Source organism: Prionailurus bengalensis, chromosome A2 (assembly GCF_016509475.1).
Source record: "Prionailurus bengalensis isolate Pbe53 chromosome A2, Fcat_Pben_1.1_paternal_pri, whole genome shotgun sequence".
Classification (NCBI taxonomy): domain Eukaryota; kingdom Metazoa; phylum Chordata; class Mammalia; order Carnivora; family Felidae; genus Prionailurus; species Prionailurus bengalensis.
This window is the reverse complement of record NC_057348.1, coordinates 12,648,916-12,673,194: the sequence shown is the minus strand read 5'-3', so window position 1 is coordinate 12,673,194 and position 24,279 is coordinate 12,648,916. Positions and strand designations below refer to the sequence as shown.

Here is a 24,279-nt window from a genome sequence, read left to right as displayed (position 1 = left end):
GATGAGCCTGCGAACCTTTATGCTGAGGAAAGAAGCCAGACACAAAAGGCTGGGCCTCAGAGGTTAAGTAGGAGTCTGTGTGGTGAACCGAATCAGAAAACGACAGTATTCCAGGGCAAGGGAATGGCATGTGCAAAGGCCCGGTGGCGGGAGAGGCTAGGAGTTCAGGGCCATTCTCATATGCTCCTGAATATTGTGTTCTTTTCTCCCCCCACTCTGGAATGTTGGGGGTGGGGGGCATATTCCTCATCTGCTGTCCCCCCCACCCCCAGTCATGCTCAGAGGCTGAGGGGACATCCCGCCTTCTGTATACATGTTGTCTGATCCCACGTATATGAAATGTCCAGATCAGGCAAATCCATGGAGACAGAAGGCAGATTAGCAGGTTCTAGGAGCTGGGGGAGTAGGGAGTGACTGCTGATGGGAACGAGGTGTCCTTTGGGGGGCGGATGGAATTGTTCTGGAACTGTTTAGAGAGGCTGGTTACCCAACATTGTGGATGCACTAAATGTTACTGAATTTGTACCCTTGAAAATGGTGAATTTTGTGTTATGTGACCCGATCCTCAGTTTCAAAAACAACTTAGTTGTGTCCGAGTCGGTGATGTGGAAACCCTTGAATGCTGCGCTGGTTCGCTGGGACCGGGGTTAGAAGAAGGATCTGGAACAAGGAGGCACCCGAGGCGCGAGTCCTCGCTCTCGGGCACCCAGAGAGCGCTACTGCCACGCTGGACCCACCTGTGGGCAATGGCCAGGAGCGTGAAGCCGTCCACGGGCCGCCGGGCCAAGCAGTGGCCCAGATCCCGGCGAAGCCTCACCCAGAGCAGCGGTGGAAAACGCAGCAGCTCCTTGCTGGGCGGGGTCCAGTCCCGGTAGACCACCTGAAGGACCTCGTCATCCAAGGACAGGACGTCCTTCAGCTCTGCCTCTGAGAGCCCATGCCTGCGGGGAGGAGGGACGGGCACTGGAACACGCTGTCTCCTGTGGCTGGGGGACACAGCAGCCCAGAGAGGGAGAGAGATGTGGCCAGCTGTCTGCACAACATCCTGCCCGTCCCCAAAAGGTTCGCTCTGAGGGACGGCATTTGGATGGTGCCTAGCAGGTACCGGTGCCCGGGTACAGCCATGCCCATCGCAGAAGACCTTCCTGACCTTTCCTTCTGCACACACACCTAACAGAGCCACGGACCAGGCTCTCCCCAGCCTCAGATGAGTCAGGCAGCATAGGGAGGGAGACAGCAGGTGATTTAGAAAGGCAACGCAGGCACCACATGTGCCCACGCCAGCCTTGCCTGTGTTTCCTGGCCCGAGAAAGGACAGAGCGAGAGGAAGGAAGCGGCCCTAAAGGGGGTGGGTGATGAAGTTTTTGTGCTGGACCTGAAGGACTTCCCGACGCCCGAGAGCATCAGGCCGGAAGAGCTGGAGACTGGCCTGCACGCTTCTTCTGGGAGGGCAACAGGGTTCCCCTTAGAGCAGGGGAAAGAGGCAGGCTGGCTTCTGGGTGCACCTTGTGGGGTACACACACCTCGTGTGTGAGTGCGGGTTTCGTTCTCTGATGTGGATCGGAAGTCTTCCTGGCTCTCTCTTTTTTTTTTTTAATTTTTGTAATGTTTATTTTTATTTTTGAGAGAGACAGACAGAGCACGAGTGGGGGAGGGACAGAGAGAGAGAGGGAGACACAGAATCCCAAGCAGGCTCCAGGCTCTGAGCCGTCAGCACAGAGCCCGACGCGGGGCTCGAACTCATGAACTGTGAGACCATCACCTGAGCCGAAGTCGCATGCTCAACCGATTGAGCCCCCCAGGTGCCCCGAAGCCTTCCTTTCGATCAGAACCCCTGCCACATTCTTCATATGTATAGACACCTGCTCACGTAGCGTTCTCTAGTATACGACAAGGTGAGGCGTCCCCTGGGCTCTCTTCTGCGAGCACAATCATCTTTGAGGATCACAGCTGGAATGTCCCTGGGGCTCGACTCCACACTCCCCCTGCAGGTGAAGCCATGCCACCCCCCCCCCCCAACCTACTTTCTTGTCTTGACAGTTTTCTCCAAACCAGAATTCCTGGGAGCCACACCCGGGGTGGGGGGGGAGGGGCCGTCCGCTTGATAGCACCCCTCCTGTGGCTCCTCCTGAAAACCCCCTCCTTCAGGGTAGAAGCTTCTTTCCCATTCTTTGACACACCCTCAGTACAAATCAAGCTTGGGTCCCCTCCTTTCAGCCTCGAGTTGGATGGCTCGTCTTCTCATTCCCAGAGCCAGGTGGGAAATAACAGGAAAAGAGCACAGAGAGGTTGGGTAACACCGATTGCCAGGAAGAGAATAGCGCAACCCATGTCACATGAAATAGAGCAGTAAGTGGGGTCTGGGAGCAGGCGGGTCGCTCTGAGAAGGCACCACTGGAGCTGGGGTCGGGTGGCAGGGAAGGGGCCGGCGTGAGATCTGGGGCAGGGGGGGGGGTGGAAGGCAGCCAGATCCAGCAGGCCTTGGCAAGGAGTTTGGATACTTTCCTCAAAGCTAGGGGAAGTCCTTGGAAGAGTTAATCGGGGCAGAAACGGAATCAGATTTATGGTTTTCAAATCTCACTCCAGACAGGTGTTCAAACCACAACTTGCACACGCTTGTTCAGATCAGCCTGGTTCACGACAGCCAGAAGGCGGAAACGGTCCAGATATCCTTGAACGGACGAGCGGATGAACAAAATGTGGTTGCTGTGGACGGGGGATGTGTCTCTAGGGCAAATCCATACGTTGAGGTCCTAATCCCCCAAGGTGATGGTATTAGGGAGCAGGGCATGTGGGAGTTGGGTCATGAACGTGGAACCCCATGAACGGGGTTAATGCTCCCAAGAGCTCCCTTATCCCTTGCCATGTGAGGACACAGCCAGAAGATGAACCAGGGAGAGAGCTCTCAGCAGACACCATATCTGCCGGCACCTTAACCTTGGACTCTCCAGCCTCCAGAACTGTAAGAAATAAATTTAGAAGCTCCTCCCAAACTCTAGGGGCGCCTGGGTGGCTCAGTCAGTTGAGCGTTCGACCCTTGATTTCTTTTTTTTTTTTTTTAATTTTTTTTTTTCAACGTTTATTCATTTTTGGGACAGAGAGAGACAGAGCATGAACGGGGGAGGGGCAGAGAGAGAGGGAGACACAGAATCGGAAACAGGCTCCAGGCTCTGAGCCATCAGCCCAGAGCCTGACGCAGGGCTCGAACTCCTGGACCGCGAGATCGTGACCTGGCTGAAGTTGGACGCTCAACCGACTGCGCCACCCAGGCGCCCCGATTTCTTTGGTTTTTAGAGGATCTTGAGGTTTGTGGGCTTGAGCCCCGCATCGGGCTCTGTGCAGATAGCGTGGAGCCTACTTGGGATTCTCTCTCCACCCCCCCCTCAAAAATAAATAAATAAACATTAAAAAAGCAGCCTCCCATTCTATGGTATTTTTTGTTACAGCAACCCTGAGACAGGGTTGTATCCACACAATAGAATATTCTTCGGCCACGTGAAGAAACAGAGCCCTGCACGTGCTACAGCACAGATGAACTTTGGAAACAGAACCCTAAGGGAAAGAAATCGATCACAAAAAACCACCTATCTTATGACTGCATTTCCTTGAAACGTCTAGAACAGGACCCAGAAAGCCACGGGTAGAGTAATGGATGCCAGGCGCTATACAGAGGAGGCGTGGAGAAGGCACCGTGTTTCTCGGCCTCACACTGCTGACATTTGGGGTCGGATCACTCTCTGTCGTGAGTACTGCTCTGTGTGCCGTGGGACATTTAGCAGCATCCCTGGTCTCCACCCATTAGAAGCCAGTAGCATGACAGAGACAGAGGAAGATGGGTAGATGGAGGAGATTGGTTTTTAAGTTTATTTTGAGAGAGAGAGAGAGAGAGAGAGAGAGAGAGAGAGAGAGAGAACAAGTGGGGGAGGGGCAGAGAGAGGGAGAGCGAGAATCCCAAGCAGGCTCCGCAGAGCTTGACGAGGGGCTCCAACTCACAAACCTCGAGATCATGACCTGAGCCCAAACCAACAAAATCAAGAGTCGGATGCTTAGCTCACTGAGCCACTCAGGTGCTCTGAGAGGAGTTTATATGTGTGTGTGTGTGTGTGTGTGTGTGTGTGTGTGTGTGTGTGTGTTTATATATATGTACATACATATATATAGAAAAAGAGAACGAGAGATGATAGATAGATAGATAGATAGATAGATAGATAGATAGATAGATAGGAAGATAGGTGGCTGGAGGGGAGCCTGGGTGGCTCGGTCAGTTGAGCATCTGACTATTGATTTCAGCTTAGGTCGTGATCTTATGGCCGTGGGATCGAGTCCCACATTGGGCTCTGGGTTGACAGCGTGGAGCCTGCATGGGATTCTCTCTCTCACTCTCCCTCTACCCCTCTCCTGCTCTCTCTCTCTTTCTCCCTCTCAAAAAAAAAAAACATTAAAAAAAAGAGAGACAGATGGAAACAGACAGCAGACAGGGTCTCTCTCATGCTAAGGGAGGGTTTCTCGCCCCGTCACTGCCAACACCGGGGGCTCCATCATCGTCTGCGGTGGGGACCGTCCTGTGCACCGCAAGGTGCTGAGTGGCATCCCTGGTCTCCACTCACTCGATGCCAGCAGCTCCCCCCACCAAGTTATGACAACCAGAAATGTCCCTGCACATGGCCCAGTGTCCCCTGGGGGCAGAATCTCCCCAGAATCTCCACTGGTCTAGAAGGACTCAGCTCTGCTCCAAGGGCCAGGCTCTCAACCATCACAGCACACTGGCCTGTTTTCATGCAGTGAGAGGTCCCGAAATCACAGCCCCGGCAGGCACCCTCCCTCCATAAACCTCCTGCCCCTGGGACGGCAGGTCCTACACCCCACGGGGCTTTGCTAATTAGGCCAGACGTGGGGCCAATCCAAGCAGGCCAATTATTTCTGTCTCCCCAGATTTTGGAATCAGGACTCCAGAAGGAGCCAGTATGATGCTGCCAGTTCTCTAAGATGGGAGCTAATGATGCCAATGGAAGCTTGAGGCAAGTGAAAGTCCTGGGGTGGGGGCGGGGTGGGGGGGAGAAGGACAAAGGAAGAGTCCAGAACAGAAGCCAATGGGCAGAGAAGACCCAGAGGTCCATTCTGTCTCTCATGGCTTTCTGGTTCCCATGACAACCCACCTCCTCCGTGTAGACTGCTGTGTCAGGTTGGCCTGGTGGCCCACCACTTATTTCTGGAACATTCCCCAGTCTGTCTTTGTATTCTTATAGAAGCAGGCCCAGCCTCCACTCTGCTGGGGTGTGTGTGTGGGGGGGGAGGGTGGCAAGCACCAGTCACAAAATCTGGGGTGTGACATGAAAGCTGGGATTTGCCCCACTGGAGTTGGAAATCGGGTGGCCCTGGATTCCCTGAGCTCTTCCCGTGGCCTTATAAAGCCCTATTTCTTACACACTAGCAAGAGTGGGATTCTGTGCCTGGAAAAGAAACAAACAGACCCTCACTGGCCTGATCACTGCCATCTTGACTGATTTGGGGCAAAGGGCAAACAAAGGTCTAGAAGAAAAAATCGCCCAGGAAACTGAAGAGGGGAGACCTCTCTGTCCGGCACCTCTGACGGTGGGCTTGAGTGTTTCCGACGGCCGTTTGCATCAAGGCAAAGCTTTCTGCTTGTGTGTCTGCCAGCTGGCCTCTGTTCTACTCTCCTGGGGGCTGGAGTCTGGCTGCTGGGTGCGTGTGACAGACATACTCCTCTGTCCTGCTCTTGACCATCATGACATCACAGCGTGCAGCCCTGAGACTTTCTGCCTTTAAGCATTCTGTCCTTCAAACTCTACAAACACACTGAATTGGATTTTCCTATTTGCTTCCTTGTGGATTCCCATGCCACAAGCTTGGGATTAAGGGTAGATGCGTGCTGGTAGTCAATCCCTCAGAGCATTTGGCTGTAAAAAGGTCTTTCGGAGATCTCCCCATGTATTGCTTATTCAATACAGAGAGGAGCTTGCAAATTTACAATGGGAAAGATAATCCATGCCCAAGAAGGGCTGAGTATCTCTCAGGTTGAACCTGTATGTAATCACAAGGAAACATCAGACCAAGCCAGGTGGAGGAACACGCTACAAACTGCCCCAGCTCAGGTGTGGTCCCTGGACCAGCAGCTTCAGCGTCGCCAGGGAGAAACACAGGATTCCAGGCCCCACCCCAGACCTGCTGAATCAAATTCTTTCTGCGAAAACAAGGACTGAGGTGCCTATCCCCCGTTGAGGGTGGAGGAGCGCTGATCTACAAAATAACTGACCTGGACTCTTCAAAAGGACAAAGACTGATGGTGGAATGTTCCAAATTAAAGGAGACCAAAGAATCTTGACGACTAAGTGCAACACAGGATCCTGGTTGGGATCCTGGATTGGGGACAAAGTGGGGGGGGGGGGAGCTATAGAGGACATTTTTTAGACAGTTGGCAAATTTTCATTATAAACTGTGTATTAAATAATATAATTGCATCTATGATACACTTCCTGAATCTTGTACTTGTCCTGTGGTGACGTGGGGTTCTGGCTGTCCTTGTTCTTAAGAAATACGTGAAATATTTAAGGGTAAAGGGATATTATGCCTGTAATGAATTCTCAAATGGCTCAGGGAAAAAACTCTGTGTGTGTGTGGGTGTATATGTGTGTAGATAGATAGATACAGAGATAGATAGATATGGAGATAGATACTGAGTTAGATACTGAGATAGATAGATAGATAGATAGATAGACACATGGATGGATAGATAGATAGACGCATGGACGGATAGATAGATAGATAGATAGATAGATAGACAGACACATGGATGGATAGATAGATAGACGCATGGACGGATAGATAGATAGATAGATAGATAGATAGATAGACACACAGATAGATAGATAGATAGATAGATAGATAGATAGATAGATGCATGGATAGATAGGTAGGTAGATAGATAGATAGATAGATAGATAGATAGATAGATAGACAGACACACGGACAGATAGACACATGGACGGATAGATAGACATATGGACGGATAGATGATAGATAGATAGATAGATAGACACATGGACGGATAGATAGATGATAGATAGATAGATAGATAGATAGACACATGGACGGATAGATAGACACATGGATGGATGGATAGATAGATAGACACATGGATAGATAGATAGATAGATAGATAGATAGATAGATAGATAGACACACGGACAGATAGACACATGGATGGATAGATAGATAGATAGATAGATAGACAGACACACGGACAGATAGACACATGGACGGATAGATAGATGATAGATAGATAGATAGATAGACACATGGACGGATAGATAGACACATGGACGGATGGATAGATAGATAGACACATGGATAGATAGATAGATAGATAGATAGATAGATAGATAGATAGACAGACACACGGACAGATAGATAGACACATGGACGGATAGATAGATGATAGATAGATAGATAGACACATGGACGGATAGATAGACACATGGACAGATAGATAGATGATAGATAGATAATAGTAAGCTAGAGGAAGAGAGGAAGGGAGACAGGGAGACAGAAAGCTGATGTGGCAAATCTGTGATTCTGGGGGAAGGGCATACAGCAGTAGTTCTCAACTAGGGCCTATTCTGCCTGCAGGGGACTCTTGGCAATACTCTGAGACATTTTTGGTTGTCACAGCTGGGGGGCACTACTAGTATCCAAGGTCAAGGCCAGGAATGCTGCGCAGCTTCCTATGGTGTATAGGACGGCCCCCACATACCGATGATGCAGCCCCAAATATCAGCAGTGCCAAGACCGAGAAACCCTGATGTGTGGGCATTTTTTGCACTGTTTTGTACTACGGGAATTCCTCTACTAGTCTATAATTTCAACGTATTTCAAAGTAAAAACTGTACAAAAGAAATACCATAGGCAGATCCATGGAGACAGGAAGCAGGTAGGTGGCTGCCAGGGGCTGGGGCTGGGGAGTGACTGCTAATGGGGGTGGGGTTTCCCTTTGGGGTGGTGGGAATGTTCTGGAGATGGATAGTGGTTGCACCACACTGTGAATGTCCTAAATGCCACTGAACTCTTGTACGCGTTACAAGAGTGAACTTCAGGGGCCCCTCAGTGGCTCCGTCGGTTGAGTGTCCGACTCTTGGTTTCGGCTCAAGTCATGATCTCACAGTTGGTGAGTTCGAGCCCCACATTGGGGTCTATGCTGGAAGCACAGAGCCTGCTTGGGATTCTCTCTTTCCCTCTTTCTCTCTGCCCCTCCCTCCCTCCCTCACTCATGTGTATGCGTATGCTCTCTCTCTCTCTCTCTCTCTCTCTCAAAATAAATAAACTTAAAAAAAACCAAAAACCTGTGAACATTTTAATACATGAATTGTGCTGGGTTGAATAGTGTCCCCAAGTTCACGCCCACCTAGAGCCCGTGAACGGGACCTTATTTGAAAACAGTCTGTAGAGAAGGAATGAACATACAGTGCGGTCATACGAGATCACAGTGGGCCCTGAGCCCGTGAGTGGTGTCCTTACAGGAAGAGGAAAAGTCACACAGAAAGACACCCAGGGAGGAGGCCCCGAGAAGGCGGAGGCAGAGGTTGGCACGATGCGTCTACAGGCCACGGGTTGCTGGCAACACCAGGGACTAAGAGAAGAGCCCAGAACGGATTCTCCCCTGGCGCCCTCAGAGGGAGCGCGGCCCTGCTGACGCCTGGACTTCACACTCTGGCCTCCGGAACTGTGAGGGAGCAAATCTCTGCTCTAAGCCATCAGAAGCCATGCATTCTGTGTCAATAACTAAACAAAGGCATAAACAACAGAGACTTACCGGGAAGACGCGATGTAGCCCAGCACGTGGGCCACCAGGACCTGCCCGTGTGTCTGCTCCAGGCGGGCACACAGTTGGTGCATGGCTTCCTTGGCAGTGGAGGCCAGGGGGGCAGGTATGGTGAAGGAGGCCCATTTCCGGGCCTCCTCGAAGGCCAGCCTCAGCCGCCCTGGGTGCCCGCACTCTGGGAGGCTGGCCCAGAGCAGTTCCCTCTGCCCTGGGCTCAGCGTCCTCCTCGAGGCGGCCAGCAGGAGCTGGATCATCTCTTGCCCTTGGTTTCCGGAGAGGGGTTTCACCTCCCAGTAGGCCTCCGGGTCCGTCAGCGTCTGTCGCACGGTGTCTAGGATCCCCTGGCGCCCTGAGCAGGCTGAGAGGATAAGGTGGATCCTCGGGGGGCATTTGGGAGGCAGCCAGGGGACCCTCCGGGCGCGGCAGATGGAATCCACATCGTCCATGGAATCCAACAGGATCACAAGGGACTCGAAGTTGCGGCAGGAGACGGTGTGGAGGAGGGTGTGGAAAAAGTGCACCACCCTGGCGTGGGCCTCCAGGACCTGGGCAGGGGGCAGGGGCAACCCGTAGGCCAGGCACACCTGGGCGCAGATGCTCTGGAGCAGGCCTCGGGCGTCGGAGCTCATCTGCGACGCTCCCAGAAGCCGCAGGACGGTCACCGTCTTGCGGCCAAGCAGGCCTGGCATTTGTTCCGCCAGTTTGCACATCAGAGCTGTCTTTCCGATGCCTGGGGGCCCAAAGAGCACCAGGGGAGAGTGGGGGTGGCTGTCGCTCTGCTGGAGCCGCTGCCCCAGCTGGGCCAGGAGCTCCTGGCGCCCACAGAAAGTCCGATTGGCCTCGGCACTCAGCCCCAGGTGGTGGCGGATCTCCTGATAGAGCCACGCCAACTCCTGCCTGCCCGCCTCCAGCTCCCGGAGGTGCTCCAGGACCTGGTGGCTAGCCCTGGCCACAAACTGCTCCCCCAGCTCCTTCAGGTACCGAGCATGAGCCTTGTTTTTAGGGTTCACCAGGTCTCGGCTCCACGGCAGGTGGTGAGCCCTGAGAACTCCCGGTTGCACGTCGGCAATGCGTCCTTTGAGGCCACGGAGAAGGTTCTGGGCGTCTGTGTCCAGGCAGCCATCTGGGAGCCGGTCCACCATCTTGAGGGCGCAGTCTTCCAGGATGTGTTTGTTGAGGTCTTGGATCTCTCTCAAGAAGATGGTTGCCCCCCGGTCTCCATCCGTCAAGCTCAACAGGCCCCGGTCTATCTCCCACTCAATGACTGAAAAAGTGGGGGAGATGGGAAGAGAGCATGGTCATCATTGTGTGATCAGCTGGCCTGAGTGGAGACACTTGAGAGACATATTCAGGGGGTACGGATATTGATTCTCACACTTAACGTGTGCCGGAGTCACCTGGCGTAACCATAGATAATATGGTTACGAATGCCCTCAAATGTGTTCCAATAAAACTTTATTTACAAAAACAAGCAGTGGGCCAAATTTGGCCAGAGGACTCCAGTTCGCCAAAGTCTCCCGGGGGCTCAAAAAACCCATACGGCTGGGGTCTGCCTCCAGAAGTTCTGATTCAGCAGGTTCAGGTGGGGCCCACGAGCTCACATTTCCAAAAAGCTCCCAGGTGATGCCAAGACTGCTGGTCCGGGGCTCGCACCGAGAATAGTGCTGATTTAGTCATTATTTTTGTTGTTGTTGTTTATTTATTTTTGAGAGAGAGAGAGAGGGCATGAGCAGGGGAGGGGCAGAGAGAGGGAGACACACAGAATCGGAAGCAGACTCCAGGCTCCAAGCTGTCAGCACAGAGCCCGATGTGGGGCTCAAACTCACAAACTGTGAGATCGTGAGCTGAAGTCAGACACTTAACCGACTGAGCCACTCAGGTGCCCCTGATTTAGTCATTATTAATCAAAGAAACCTTGGTGTAGGCAGCACAGAGATCGTATGTGACAAGTGGCCCGACTATAAAACAATACCATCAAACTCAAAAAGTTAAATATGGGGTTTCTGTAGGAATCCCACTCTTTTTTTTTATTTTTTATTTAAAAAAAATTTTTTTTTTCAACGTTTATTTATTTTTGGGACAGAGAGAGACAGAGCATGAACGGGGGAGGAGCAGAGAGAGAGGGAGACACAGAATCGGAAACAGGCTCCAGGCTCTGAGCCGTCAGCCCAGAGCCCGACGCGGGGCCCGAACTCACGGACCGCGAGATGGTGACCTGACTGAAGTCGGACGCTTCACCGACTGCGCCACCCAGGCGCCCCGGAATCCCACTCTTACAAAGAGACCCAAAAGAGCTGAAAACACAGACAAACAGGCACATGTACACCCATGCTCACAGCAATATTATTCACAGTGGCCAAAAGGTGGAAACCACCCAAGGGCCCGTCAAATTGATGAATGGATAAACAGAGCGTGATCCATCCATACAATTGACTCTTACTCAGCCATGGAAAGGAATGAACCACTGATTCGGATGAACCTGGAAAACATCGTGTTGAGCGACAGAAGCCAGACGCAAAAGGCCACCTGTTGTGTAATCCCATTTATATGACACGTCCAGAACAGACAAATCCTGGAGACAGAAGGCAGACTGGTGGTTGCCGGGGGGGCTGGGGGAAGGGGATAGCAAGTGATCATTAACGAACACGGAGTTTCTTTGGGGGTGATGGAAATGTTCTGGAACTAGACAGAGGTAGTGCTTGCACAATATTATGAAGGCACTGAATTGTTCACTTTAAAATGGTTAATTTCGTGCTACGTGACTTTCACGTCAATCAAAAGAATCCAATGTTGTCAGTTGGGGGTGCCTCCATCACACATTCATTCAACAAACATTTAGGGAGCTCCCACTTGTGTCAGCCTCTACTGTCCATGCCGGGGCGTCTCGCAGTGAGGAAAATGCATAAAGGTCTCCGTTGCCTTTGTGGAGTGGTATTCCAATCTTAGTGAAAAAATGGACACATAACGGATAGACTGACAAATGAGAATATCTGTCTATCCTGGGCTGAGAGGGGCAGGCAGGGCATTTGAGGCTTCACAAAGCTGCTGCAAAGCCACGGAGGCCAGGGAGAAAGTTTTTCATGAGCCGGGAGGCTGAGAGCAAAGGTCAGCATTTACAGCTTTCCTGTAAAGGGTCAGAGAGTAAATATTTTAGGCTTCACAGGTCGGTTGGCCTCTGCTGCGACGATTCAACTCTGCTGTTGTAATGTGAAAACAGCCACGAAGACATGCAGAAACTAAGTTGAGTGTGTTCCAATAAAACTTTATGTACAAAAACAAGTGGGCGGGCCAAATTTTGCCTTTGGGCCATGGTTTGCCGACCCCGGTCCCGGAGCTTGCAGCAGCTTGCCCCAGGACCCGTATTTTCCAGAACCAAGAGCAGACACTGATTTCTCCTTGGAGGCCGCTGTTTTGAAACTGCACTCAGACCCGAGGAGTTATTTTTTAAGCCACCTTGGGCTCAGCAGAGGCTCCCAGGTCTCTGCAGCTGAGTGAGTCAGGCCCTTGGAGACAGGATGCAGTCTCAGAGACAGAGACAAGAGCCACTCAAAAGTCCTCCTTGGAGGGACACCACTCCCCTCTCCTCTCAGCCCTGTGAATGGAGGTCAGGGGCGAAGGCAACTACCAGTCCGGAAATGGGGTCCTTCCGGGACACATTTCAGCAGGAGTCAACCCCAGACCGTCTGCTCTGCCACCTGTGGGCTGTGCGACCTTGGTCAACTCACGGCATCTCTCCTGTAACATGGACGCACTAGCTTACCCTTGATGAGGCTGTTGTCGGGAATTTCTACGAAATAGTTGGGAAGCTGAGCACCTTACGCTGAAGCAGCAAAGCCAATCTCAACAGGCTGTGGACTGTGCGATCCCATTGTCTAACACCGATGAAGTGACACATTCTAGAGACAGAGATGGATTAGCGGTTGCCAGGGGCTGGGGGTTGAGGGGAGGGGCGAGTGTGATTCTAGAAGGGGTAGTGGCGGAGACGGGGTGGCTCAGTCGGGTGAGAGCCCGACTCTTGATTTCGGCGTGGGTCACGATCTCGCGGCTCATGAGTTCGGGCCCCGCATCATCTCTGTGCCGACAGCTCAGAGCCTGGAGCCTGCTTCGGATTCTGTGTCTCCCTCTCTCTCTGTCCCTGTCTCTGTCTCTCTCTCAAAAATAAATAAACACGTAAAAACTAATAAATCAGCTTAAACAAGTAACAATAAATCAAAGGGTAGTGGGAGGGACCTCTGCAGTGAGGAAACAGTCCTGCGTATTGACCGGGGCAGGTACTCAAAGCTACACAGGTGATACAATTTCTTAGGACAAAAGACATGTGCACACGTGCACACGCATAAATGCACGTCTGTAAAAGTGATGCTTTTCCTGGTTGTCAAAATGTCCACTTCTTGGTCGTCATATCGTACCTTAGTTTTGCAAGGTGTTAACTTTGGGGGAAACTGGGTAATGGATCCAGGGCGCTACTTCCTGCCTTTTTTTTTTTTTTTTTGCAACTTCCTGTGGCTCTCTACTTCAAAATAAAAAAGATGGAAAGAGGAAAGCTGCGCAAGGTGCCTGGAAATATGCTGGGAAGACGCTGGCGTGAACATGCATTTGTGTTTTCTGCTACTTTCAAGGAGTTTCTATTCATTCTTTCAAGCGGAGATTCCTTAAAAAAATTTTTTTAATGTTTATTTTGAAGGGAGGGAGAGCACAAGTGGGGGGAAAGGAAGAGAGAGAGGGAGAGAGAGAATCCCAAGCAGGCTCTGAGCTGTGAGCACAGAGCCAGATGCAGGGCTCCATCTCATGAGCTACGAGATCATGACCTGAGCTGAAAACCGAGAGTTGGACGCTTAACCGACTGAGCCACCCAGGCACCCACCCCTCAAGTGGAAATTCTTAATGGGCTAGGTTTGACTGAATGAGATCATGGCTGGGGCGAGACCAGGGGACAAGATCCCCACCACAGTTCTGTAATGTACTACCTCTGACTAGTTCCATTTTACAGATGAGGAAACTGAGGCTGCAAACCTGCTAGAAGTCGATACAGCTGGGAAAGGACAAGGCTGAACCGCAAGTCCAGGCCCACCCTGAAGCAGAGACCCCAGACGCTGATTGCAGTCCCAATGGCAGATATCCTCTATGAAAGCAATTAGCGTATTTGTCTTTGAGTCATAAAGCAAGCGATAGCCACACAGTAAATGCTCAATAAACAGTAGCCATTAACATTATTATTCACATAAATGGCGTATTCAAAATTGATACGTCATTGCTAGTCTTAACTAAAGTATCAGGTTAGCATCACCTGTGATGTCAGGTGGGCGTCAGGTACCCCTGATATGATGGGATGGGGGAGAGGTTTCCTTCCAGAAACCGATAGCCCCCGTCTAACCACGAGAAAACACCAGACAAGCCCAGATTGAGGGGCATTCTGCAAAAGATGTGGCCAGCGCTCCTCACAATGGTCAAAGTCATCAAAAACAAGGAAAGGCTGAGAAACTGTCACAGTCCAGAGGAAACTGACATGTGACACGTGTCCCTGGACGGGATCCTGGGACAGAAAAACATTGATGGGAAAACCGAGGAAATCTACATAAAGTCTGGAGACTAGCTAATCATCATGTACCGATGTTAACTTCTTAATTCCTGAAAATGTACTGTGGTCACATAAGATGTTAACTTATCTGTGTGAAGAACATGCAGAGACTCTGTACTATTTTTGTAGCTTTGTAACACTGTAATTTTCCTGAAAATCTAAAATTACACCCATATTAAAAGTTTATTTTCAAGGGGCGCCTGCATGGCTCGGTTGGTTAAGTGTCCAACCGTTGATCTCAGCTCAGGTCATGATCTCGGCTCGTGGGTTTGAGCCCTGAATGGGGGGCTCTGCACTGACAGCATGGAGGCTGCTTGGGGTTCTCTTTCCTCCTCTCTCTCTGCCCCTACCTGACTCTCTCTCTCTCTCTTTCAAAATAAATAAATAAACTTAAAAAAAAGTTTATTTTTAAAAATGGACATGTCATTACTAGAATTAATATAATATATTGTCATCAATATATTTTAGTAAAATTAAAATACCGTTAACATAAATTACTATATTCAATATATTTAAACAAATCAATATATTTAATACGTTCATAATATAATTCCACATATTTAAATTTTTTAATGTTTTATTTATTTTTGAGAGAGAGAGAGACAGAGCATGAGCAGGGGAGGGGCAGAGAGAGAGGGAGACACAGAATCGGAAGCAGGCTCCAGGCTCCCAGCCGTCAGCACAGAGCCCGACGTGGGGCTCGAACCCACGGACCGCGAGATCGTGACCTGAGCCGAAGTCAGACGCTTAACCGACTGAGCCACCCGGGTGCCCCTAAATCCATATATTTAATATGTGGATAAAATGAGTTCATGTTTTTAATATTTTTAGTACGAGAAATTGACATGCTTAATAGTCGTGGTGCTGTAAATGGACACATCTGACCTGTGAATGATAATAAAACCTGTTTCTTGCTGACAGCAAACGGCGGGGAAATGGCTTGTAAAAACGTTACATTTTTACAAAAACCTTCCTGGTAGCCAGTGCAGAGTATAGAAGAACCAGAGGGGGAGGCTAGAGGTGGGAAGTAAGGGGCCAACTGGGAGCGGGGCGATAGACTCGGGTCAAATCTCTATCCCCCACCTCAGGCAAAGGAGACCCCTTCCTGTGCCTCGGTTTCTAGCTCTGAGGCAGGCGTAGGGGGCTGGAGGACCCAGTCTCCCCAGCAGGGGCTGGCTGTTGGGCTAAAATTAGGTGATCCACAGTTTCACATCTTCCAGGACTATCTGGGTTCAGCCCTGAAAGTCTCGGACACACCAGGATAGCAAGTCATTTCAGAAGCCTTCCCCAGAGCCAGGAGCCTCCCTGGGAGAAGGAGCTGGAGGAGGAGAAGAAAGGAGGGTCCCAAGAGGCAGAGAATTAACCAGAACATGGCTGCACTCTTGGATCAGTCAAATAACCCCTTCCAGAGCCAGGGATCCAGGAGTTACGCTGGTTTGACATTTACAGAGGTACGGGCTGTGGTGTTGGGACAATGAGCACATTTGAACATGGGGCATCTCCTGTGGACCCTGAGGGGGCGTCCCAGTGGCCTCACCTGACCAGTGATAACGATGCCACTGCTCCTGGGTGATGAGGCCCAGCCTCCGGGCCTCCTGGGCTCCAGAGCGTAGCACTGAGGTCAGCGTGGCCTCTTCGGGCCCACAGGCCTCCGAGGTGCCCGGGGCCTGCAGCAGATAGGTGGGGGGCACGGCGTTCTCGTCCCTCCGGAAGTGTTGAGCTACCAACTCCAGGTCGTGTGGCTTGGAGGTCAGCTGGGCCCTCAGAGCCTCCCACTCCTCCTCCTCGATCAGTGTGGGGACTGGACAGGGGCCGTACTGGTCACCGAGAAGGGCCTGGCAGAGAGAGGGGCACGCGTTCAACCCTCGGCATGGGCACTTAGCTCGGTGGCCCTGAGTGAGACACTCTGAGCCCCCCAAGATGGGCCTGGCTGTGGTGCCACGGTGATAAGTCCAGTAAGAGGTGCAGGCAGAGCCTTAGAGCACCTGCACGTGAAGGTACCTGAGACGTGGGACATCAGCAGGTAAATTTTGAATCTGATCCCGTGTCAGCCATCTTGGAATCTTTTCCTGGAAAACCCTCTGTGGGGGGTGCCCGGGTGGCTCAGTCGGTTAAGCACCCGACTCTTGATTTCGGCTCAGGTCGTGATCTCACGGTTTGTGGGACCGAGCCCCGTGTCAGGCTCTGCACTGACAGCATAGAGGCTGCTGGCGATTCTCTCTCTCGCTCCCTCACTCTCTGCCTCTCTCCCGCTCACACACTCTTTCAATCTCTCTCAAAATTAATGAATAAACATTAAAAAAGAAAGAAAGCCCTCTGTGGAAGCTAAACAATGGCCCCCAAAGATATCCAACCCTAATCCCTGGACCCCGTGAATGCACCTTGTATGGAAAAGGGCTGTGATGGTTAATTTCAGGTGTCAGTTTGACTAGGCTAAGGGATACCCAGATAGCTGGTCAAATACGATTTCTGAGTGTGTCCGGGGTGGTGGTGTCTCTGGAGGAGACTGAATTGGTGAAACGGGTGAAACAGATGGCCGTCCCCAACACCTCATCCCGTCCACCAAGGGCCCAAATATGACCAATAAAAAAAAAAAAAAGGAGGAAAGGTTTCCCTCTCTCTGCCTGAGCTGAGACATCCTTCTTTCCCTGCCCGTAGACATTGGTTCCCATGCTTTTGGACTCAGATCAGGACTTGGAATCTTCAGCCCCCTGATTCTCAGGCCGCGGGCCGACAACTGAATTACGCTGCCTGCTTTTCTGGTTCGCCAGCTTGCAGATGGCAAGATGGCGGGACTTCTTGGCCTCCACGACAGTGTGAGCCAGTTCTAATAAATCTCCTCTTATGTGTATCTCTCTATATCCTATCGGTTCCATTTGTCTGGAGGACGGTGGCGAACACAAAGGGCTTTGTAGATGTGAGTAAGTTAAGGATTTTGAGCTGGGGAGATTTTCCTGGATTACCGGGGCCCCAAGTGTGATTCCAGGAGTCCTTATAAGAGACAGGCAGAGGGAGAGAAAACTACAGCTTCTTATAGGTTGGCCCTGGCTTGCCCCAGAAATAGAGCCGTGACAAAAGCTAAGATCTCCGTCGGCCCTGCCCAAAATCTCATGCTATGATGTGGTCCTGGGGGCAGATGGGTCTCAAGCGTGCAGGGTGGATCCTGTCTTTATTTAGAATTCAGGATTGAGCTGCAGAGCAAAACACAAGGAAGAGTGCGCTGGGCAGAGCCCCTTGCAACCAGAGGGAACAGCATGTGCAAAGGCCCTGTGGCAGGAAGTGTGGTAAAGAGCCCAGAGAAGGAAAGCTGGGGTTGGGGAGGTACTTGAAATACCAACAAAGAGGGGCAGTGGTAAAACATAAGGCCATCCCTGTGGGCAAGATTTTGTGGGGAGTGATGTGGCCCTAAGACTTTGGTCCGAATGCTGAGAACCCCAGGAGCCCCTCTTTCTGCCCCAACAGAAGGTGCAAACTGCAATGCTAGAGAATTAGGCTAGAGGAGGCCTAGGCCCTCGAGCCTCAAGTCTTGAGTTTCCTCATCATAAAATGGAAGCAATCACCCCCCCCCCCTTCACTGAGTTGTACCAGAATATTCCAGGCATGTGCACCCAGGAAACCTGGATAAATGGAGTCTGTGATGGAGGGAGGTTGAACAGGAGCCCACTCTCCAGGGGACTTTCCCGCAGTGCCAGCCTTGGAGCAGTGAGAGAAGTTGGAGACGCCGGCCAGCCACAAACCACCGATCCTAGGAAGGAGGCAGAGGGTGGAAAATTCTCCTGCCTGAGGGACCAGAGTCAGAACAGGAAGAGCTTGAAGGAAAAAGGCCAGGACCTACCAGGAGCAGCTCTCCGGAGCTGCTGTGCTGGAGCTGCTGGTGGCCCAGGAGAACTAAGCCTCTAAAGCAAGTACCACGGGGAGTTGACTCCTGCTATTCGTGCTGCCTAATGACTTATTTGCTAGAGAGACACCTCTCCAAGGGCCCCTGGTACAGCCCTGATCTCCACGGGAAGACCCCCATGCGAAGCCACTGAAGGAGAATGATGCCGTGACCCTTGGGTGACGGAGGGGAGATGCTCGGTTTGGGAGGAAAGCCGGAAGTGGGTAGAGGTCACCCCGGCGGCCCAAGGATCCCTTCTGGAAGGACGAGCAAGGTCCCTAGGCCGGTTGGGCCTGGGGAAAGCTCAGGGATCATCATCCCGTCCCCCATGCCACCTGGAAGCTGCGTTGTGCTTTTACTGCCTGCACCTGGGGTTGCAAAATCGAATTCCTCCTGGAGTTCTTTTTGCCCCCATCGCCCATTTTTCTTTAGAGAAAAAAAAAAAGTTTTTCTTTTCTTTTCTTTTTTTGAAATGCCACAAAATGATCAATCATCAGGCTCATTTGGAAAACGAAATTGGAAGATTGGTGGAGGGTGGGGAACGTATGAAGAGGGAAGGTAGAGGCCTCCAAACACTAGGATGCATTTTAAGCAACGATAATTAAAGCATCGGGACTCGAAGGGCACAGGCTTCCGCTTATAAGGTAAACAAGTAGCAGGGATGCAGTGAATAGCCTGAGGACCATACTTAACACTGCGGCGTGTGTGTTTGGAAATTGCTAAGAGGGGCGCCCGGGTGGCTCAGTCGGTTAAGCGTCTGACTTCGGCTCAGGTCATGATCTCGCGGTTCGTGAGTTTGAGCCCCGTGTTGGGCTCTATGCCAACAGCTCAGAGCCTGGAGCCTGCTTCAGATTCTGTCTCCCTCTCTCTCTGCCCCTTCCCCACACTCATTCTCTCTCTCTCTCAAAAATAAACATTAAAAAAACTTTTTTAATTTAAAAAATTGAAAAAAAAAGAAAGTTGCTAAGAGAGTAGATCCTACAAGTTCTCATCACAAGGATAAATAAACCATTTTTTTCTTTTTCTTTTTTTGTATCTATATAAGATGATGGATATTAATTAAACTTATTATGATCATCATTTTACAATTTGTGTAAGTCAAGTCATTAACGCTGTACGTCTGAAACTTACACAATGCTGGATGGCAGAAAATATCTCAATAAAACAGGAGAAGAAAAAAAAAAAAGCAGAACCAACATACAAAGAAAGGTATAGAGCAAAAGATTGAAAATGCAAGCCGGACCGTCCACATGAAACTTAACACATAATAAAGAAAGCTTCTCATATGTGTCGGCCAGGTCTTACTTAGTTTCTTTTAGGGAGATCGAATCTCTAAGGCAACACTAGAAACTCCGCCAATGTTGGAAGTATGCTCCTCTGTGTTGTCCAATATGGTGGCCAGCCACCCCATGTGGCTACTAAGCCACTGCAACGCGGCCAGTGGGACTGAGGGACTGAAATTTTAATTCGACTCAATTTTAATTTCTTTTTTTTTTGAATATTTATTTTTGAGAGAGAGAGAGAGAGAGAGAGTGGGGGAGGGGCAGAGAGAGTAGGAGACACAGAATCCGAAGCAGGCTCCAGGCTCTGAGCTGTCAGCACAGAACCTGACGCGGGACTCGAACTCATGAACTGTGAGATCATGCTTGGGGCCGAAGTCGGACGCCTAATCCACTGAGCCACCCAGGTGCCCCAATTTTAATTTCTTCACCTTAAAGTTTGCGGCACGTGGATCATGGTTACCGCCCTAGACAGTGCCATTCTAAAGCCAAGCAGGTCTCATACATTTCCCTTTATTTCCCTAGAAAACAGTTTTTATTTCATTGTATTTAATTATTTTTTTTTAAGTAGGCTCACATGGAGCCAACGTAAGGTTTGAGCTCACAACCCTGAGGTCAAGACCTGAGCTGAGATCAAGCGTCAGCTGCTTAACTGACTGAGCCACCCAGGCGCCCCCAGAAAACAGCTTTAATAATGGGGACCACCCTCACCTACATTCTCCTTTATCTCCAGGAGGGGTTCCAGAGGATTTTTCTGGAGTTGTTCAAAGCTTCTTTGTGACTAAGATGTCTTGGGCAAGACTTTTTCCCTCTTTACCTTGTAGGACAGAGGTCAACAAACTTTTTCTGTAAAGGGTCAGATAGTCAATCCTTTCAGCTTTGCAGACCAGGTGGCCTCTGTCACAAGTATTCAGCTCTCTGTTCGTAGCTGGAAAACGGCCCTGGATGCTACGCAAAGGAAGGAGTGTGGCTGAGTGCCAATAAAGTTTTATTTACAAAAGCAGGCAATGGGCCGGATTTGCCCCCTAGGCTGTAGTTGGCCGACCCCTGCTCTAGGATTTGAGAGCTCAAATGTCGTCTTTAATGTATCTGGAACGTGCCGGTGTGATAAATCAGGACCGTGGAATAACATTTGCCGATTGTAGCCTAAACCACTAATCGTGAGCTGGGGTTTATTTCAGTGACAGAGAGGGTGCTGTTGGGATGGGTAGAGAGAAAATTCCCTGGAACATGGAAAAATTGACCCCACCTGGCATGGGAAGAAGTTTTCCCAGAGGCAGGCTCTAGATGGTGCCCCAGAGGCCATTCCCAACACCATGAGGCACAGAGGAGAAAAAAAATTCCTGACATCCTGTGGGTTTCCATCCTCTGTATGGTTTTCCAGGGTCCCCAGATTCCACACACAAAAGTGCATGAGTTGGGAAAGCTGGGGGGAAGGTCCAGAGCAAATCCCAAGGTTCTTCTGGGCTCCAACCCTCTGCTCTCCAACTCACCTGCTGCTTCCACTTGGCTGCTAATGTCTGCATCCCAGCTAGCTCTGTGGAAGATGAGTACTGTGATCGATTAGCAATGTCTGCCATGGGCAGGCTATGGAAATTGGGTACTAGAGCAGAAGTACCATCTCTCCTCCACTGATGGGTTTGGCTAGTGAGCAGGGGCCACATACTGCTGCTGGAATGAGAAGTAAGCACCAACCCATCCCTCCCAAGAGACTCACAACAAAAGCCGGCCCTGTGGATGTTTTCCGACACCGGTCGAGTTCCTCCAAGCAGAGTTCTGTGGTCATGTGCTCAGTGGCCTCAGTGTTCCGAATACCCCACCTCAGATCGACAACCTGGAGATCACAAGCGTGGGTTTGTCAGGGAGGTGGCAGAGTGGGTGAGTTTTTTTTTTCAATTCCCTTTGACAAAGGCATAAAGTTTCTTTCAATAATTTTTGACAGTCTCACCCCAAAGGGGGATGTACGAATTGAAAGAACTTGAATGAAGCCCGTAACCCCAGTGTAACCAGGAGAAAGACATCAGACAGACCCAGATTGGGGGCATCCGGCAGGATGGCCGGCCAGTCATGAGGACATGTCCACACTTGTTCTCAGAACTTTCTTTGCAACGAAGGGTATTTAGTTTGGCCGACATCGAACTTAGCAGGATCTCCCTAGCAACCGCACGCTTGAGGTCCACTTTTGCCTGCTTGCCTGAGGGGGGCCGGGGGGAATGGTTCAATTCGGGTAGCAAAGCCAAGCCAGCAAAGGCTGCGATAGGGAGGCAGGGGGGGCGGGGAATGGGACTCAGAATGTTCCTCCCTCCCTAACTTCTTTTGGCCAGAGGGAAAGACGCAGAAATTCCTAACGAACTGGAACACGAGGATAAAAGGACACTAGTGTTGAATGTGTCTGAATGCAGAGGGGGAAAAGGGACAGCCACCAGGCTTGGGCAAGAGCCTTCCGCGCTGCGGGCCGCTGTCTCCCACCCCGGCATCGACGCTGTTTACAGCGTTTGTCACATAGCACCTGCCTGGACATGAAAGGCCCTTCATCAGTTCTCAGCGTGTGTGTTTTCCTTTTTAGAGCCTCTGCCATTGAGCTGTGTCTCATGATCCATGGCAGGCAGAGTCCCAGCACCGTTTCTTTCTTAGTGACATATAAACCATGGTGTGTTTATATATAATCGAGAGGGCCTTTGATGTGACGGATCGCTGTCACAAATGGCAAGGAGTCAGTGTCAACTCCAAAGACGCTCTGTTGGTAACATGTTAGTAGCAACGTTCCCACCCCCGGACTGGTGCTAAGAGTCATAGGGGACTCTGTTTGGGGTCTGCGGTGACCGTGCCTGGCAGGCACACCATTATTGCTTCCGAAAAAGGCCCAGCCCACTCCCGTGTGCCCCCCAAACACCCCACGCTCCTCTTAGACTCTCCCTGAAGCTGTCCCAGCGCAGGGAGGGCCAGGAGGGCAGGGCAGACCGACAACAAAAGGCAGTAAAGGGACATGCCCAGGGAGCAGGGTCCCAGGGCACTGCCACACCTCCTGCTCTAACCACGGTGCCTGTGGCTACAATCCCTCCCCCTGCCTGTTTAGAGGACTTCCATTGCCACGGGGTGCATCACCAGCGTGGAGCTCCCCGGAGCAAAAGGTCCTATGTGGCAGCCTGGGTGGCACAGCTCTGTTCCCTAATTTCAGGGAGGGGAAACTGAGGCAGGGAGGGGGCAATTACCTCGAACATCAGACCGTGCTTTTGGCAGAAGTTCTGCACTTTGGGGTAGGCGGTGCTCTGTAGGGCTTCTCTCTCGGCATCCATATCTGCAAGGAAGAGCACAGAGGACATCAGTTGGAGGAACCCAGGACCCTTTCTTGCCCCACGGCTGTGCTTTCAGCCTCCTTTGCCCCCACTAAGGCTGGGGCCCCACGGGGCAAATTAAAAGATACAAAAATGCGCGAGGCAGGGGCGCCTGGGTGGCTCAGTCGGTTACGAGGCCGACTCTTGGTTCTGGCTCAGGTCATGATCTCGTAGTTCGTGAGTTCAAGCCCTGCATCGGGCTCTGGGTGCTGACAGTGCGGAGCCTGTCTCCCTCTCTGGGAGGGATTCTCTGTCTCCCAATCTCTCTCCGCCCCTCCTCGGTTCATGCTCTCTCTCCCTCTCTGTCTCTCTCTCTGAAAATAAATAAAGAAACATTAAAAAAAAATAATAATAATAGACATGAGGCAAACCAAAGAGGGACTTTCCTGGTCTTAGTGCTAAAAATCCCACATCCCAGGAAACCCCTCTGTCTCCGCTAACCAGAATGATTGGTCCCCCAGCCTGGGGTCGCTAGATTAAAAACAGGATGCCCAGCTGAATTTGTGCTTCAGTAAACCGTGAAAAACTTAATAGCTCAAGTATATCTTGCTCCTTGCACTGTTTGGGTACGGGTACACATGGGATAAACCCAGTCAAATCTGCATTTCAGATACACAACGAATAATCTGTTAGCCTAAGTCTGTCCCATGTCACGCACTATTTGGGAAATACCTACACTGGAGGATTATTCACGGTGTATCTGAAATGCACATTTCACTGGTGTCCTGGTTTTTCGCTTTTGCTAGACTCCGGCAGCCCTACCGAGGGTAAAACCTGGACCCTGAGACCTTTCGGTGCCCCTGACTTCACTGTGCGGTCTGAAGCCAAGGGGCAGGCCATCCTCAGTTTCCCGCTCTGTAAAACGGGGGTGATGCTTCTACCTTGCAAGGCTGCGAGCTGCCCAAAGTCAAGCGCCTCTGCTCATCTTGGTCATGGCTGGTTTCTTAGCACTCGACCCAAGTGCTTAGTAGGCGTTGGTCGAGCTATTGAATCTTACAAGTAAAAGCACCTTGTGCGAGACAGATGTTGAAGAAACACTGGTCCTCTCCACCTGGTCAGGGGGAGGTCATTGGAGTGTTCAGGGAAGGGCTCCCAAAGCCACTGGCATGAAGAGGTTGCCCAATCCCTGGGTGTCAGTCTTGGATCTGCCTCCTACCCCATGGCCTTCCCGTGCCTGTCTAATCCTTTCCGCGGGTCATTTACATCTGCCCACGGAGGATTTATTAGGAAGTTGCTTTCTGCTTAGAACCTTGCTAAGCATCCGGGGCACAGTGACAAGCAAGACATACGTGGATGACGAAGTCCTACTGGCTGGGGGGGGGGGGGGGGGGGACTGCTAAAATCTCCAGGAATCTTTGTAAACCAGTCGTTAA

At 51.0% G+C, this 24,279-nt stretch overlaps 1 protein-coding gene across 4 annotated transcripts in view; it reads right to left on the bottom strand.

Moving 5' to 3' along the window:
• The window catches only part of NWD1 (NACHT and WD repeat domain containing 1), a 74,839-nt gene that overhangs the window by 45,060 nt on the left and 5,500 nt on the right, over positions 1 to 24,279 (bottom strand). For 3 of the 4 annotated variants that reach the window (XM_043590314.1, XM_043590312.1, XM_043590313.1), the window contains exons 3-7: positions 22,784 to 22,869; positions 21,289 to 21,405; positions 15,952 to 16,249; positions 8,828 to 10,100; positions 738 to 941 (exon numbers count right to left, since the gene is read on the bottom strand). In XM_043590314.1, coding sequence (XP_043446249.1) covers positions 738 to 941; positions 8,828 to 10,100; positions 15,952 to 16,249; positions 21,289 to 21,405; positions 22,784 to 22,867 — 1,976 coding nt within the window. In that variant the 5' untranslated portion in view covers positions 22,868 to 22,869. Of the gene's footprint in view, positions 1 to 737; positions 942 to 8,827; positions 10,101 to 15,951; positions 16,250 to 21,288; positions 21,406 to 22,783; positions 22,870 to 24,279 lie in introns of those variants that run through there. The other variant, XM_043590315.1, reaches the window with a different exon arrangement.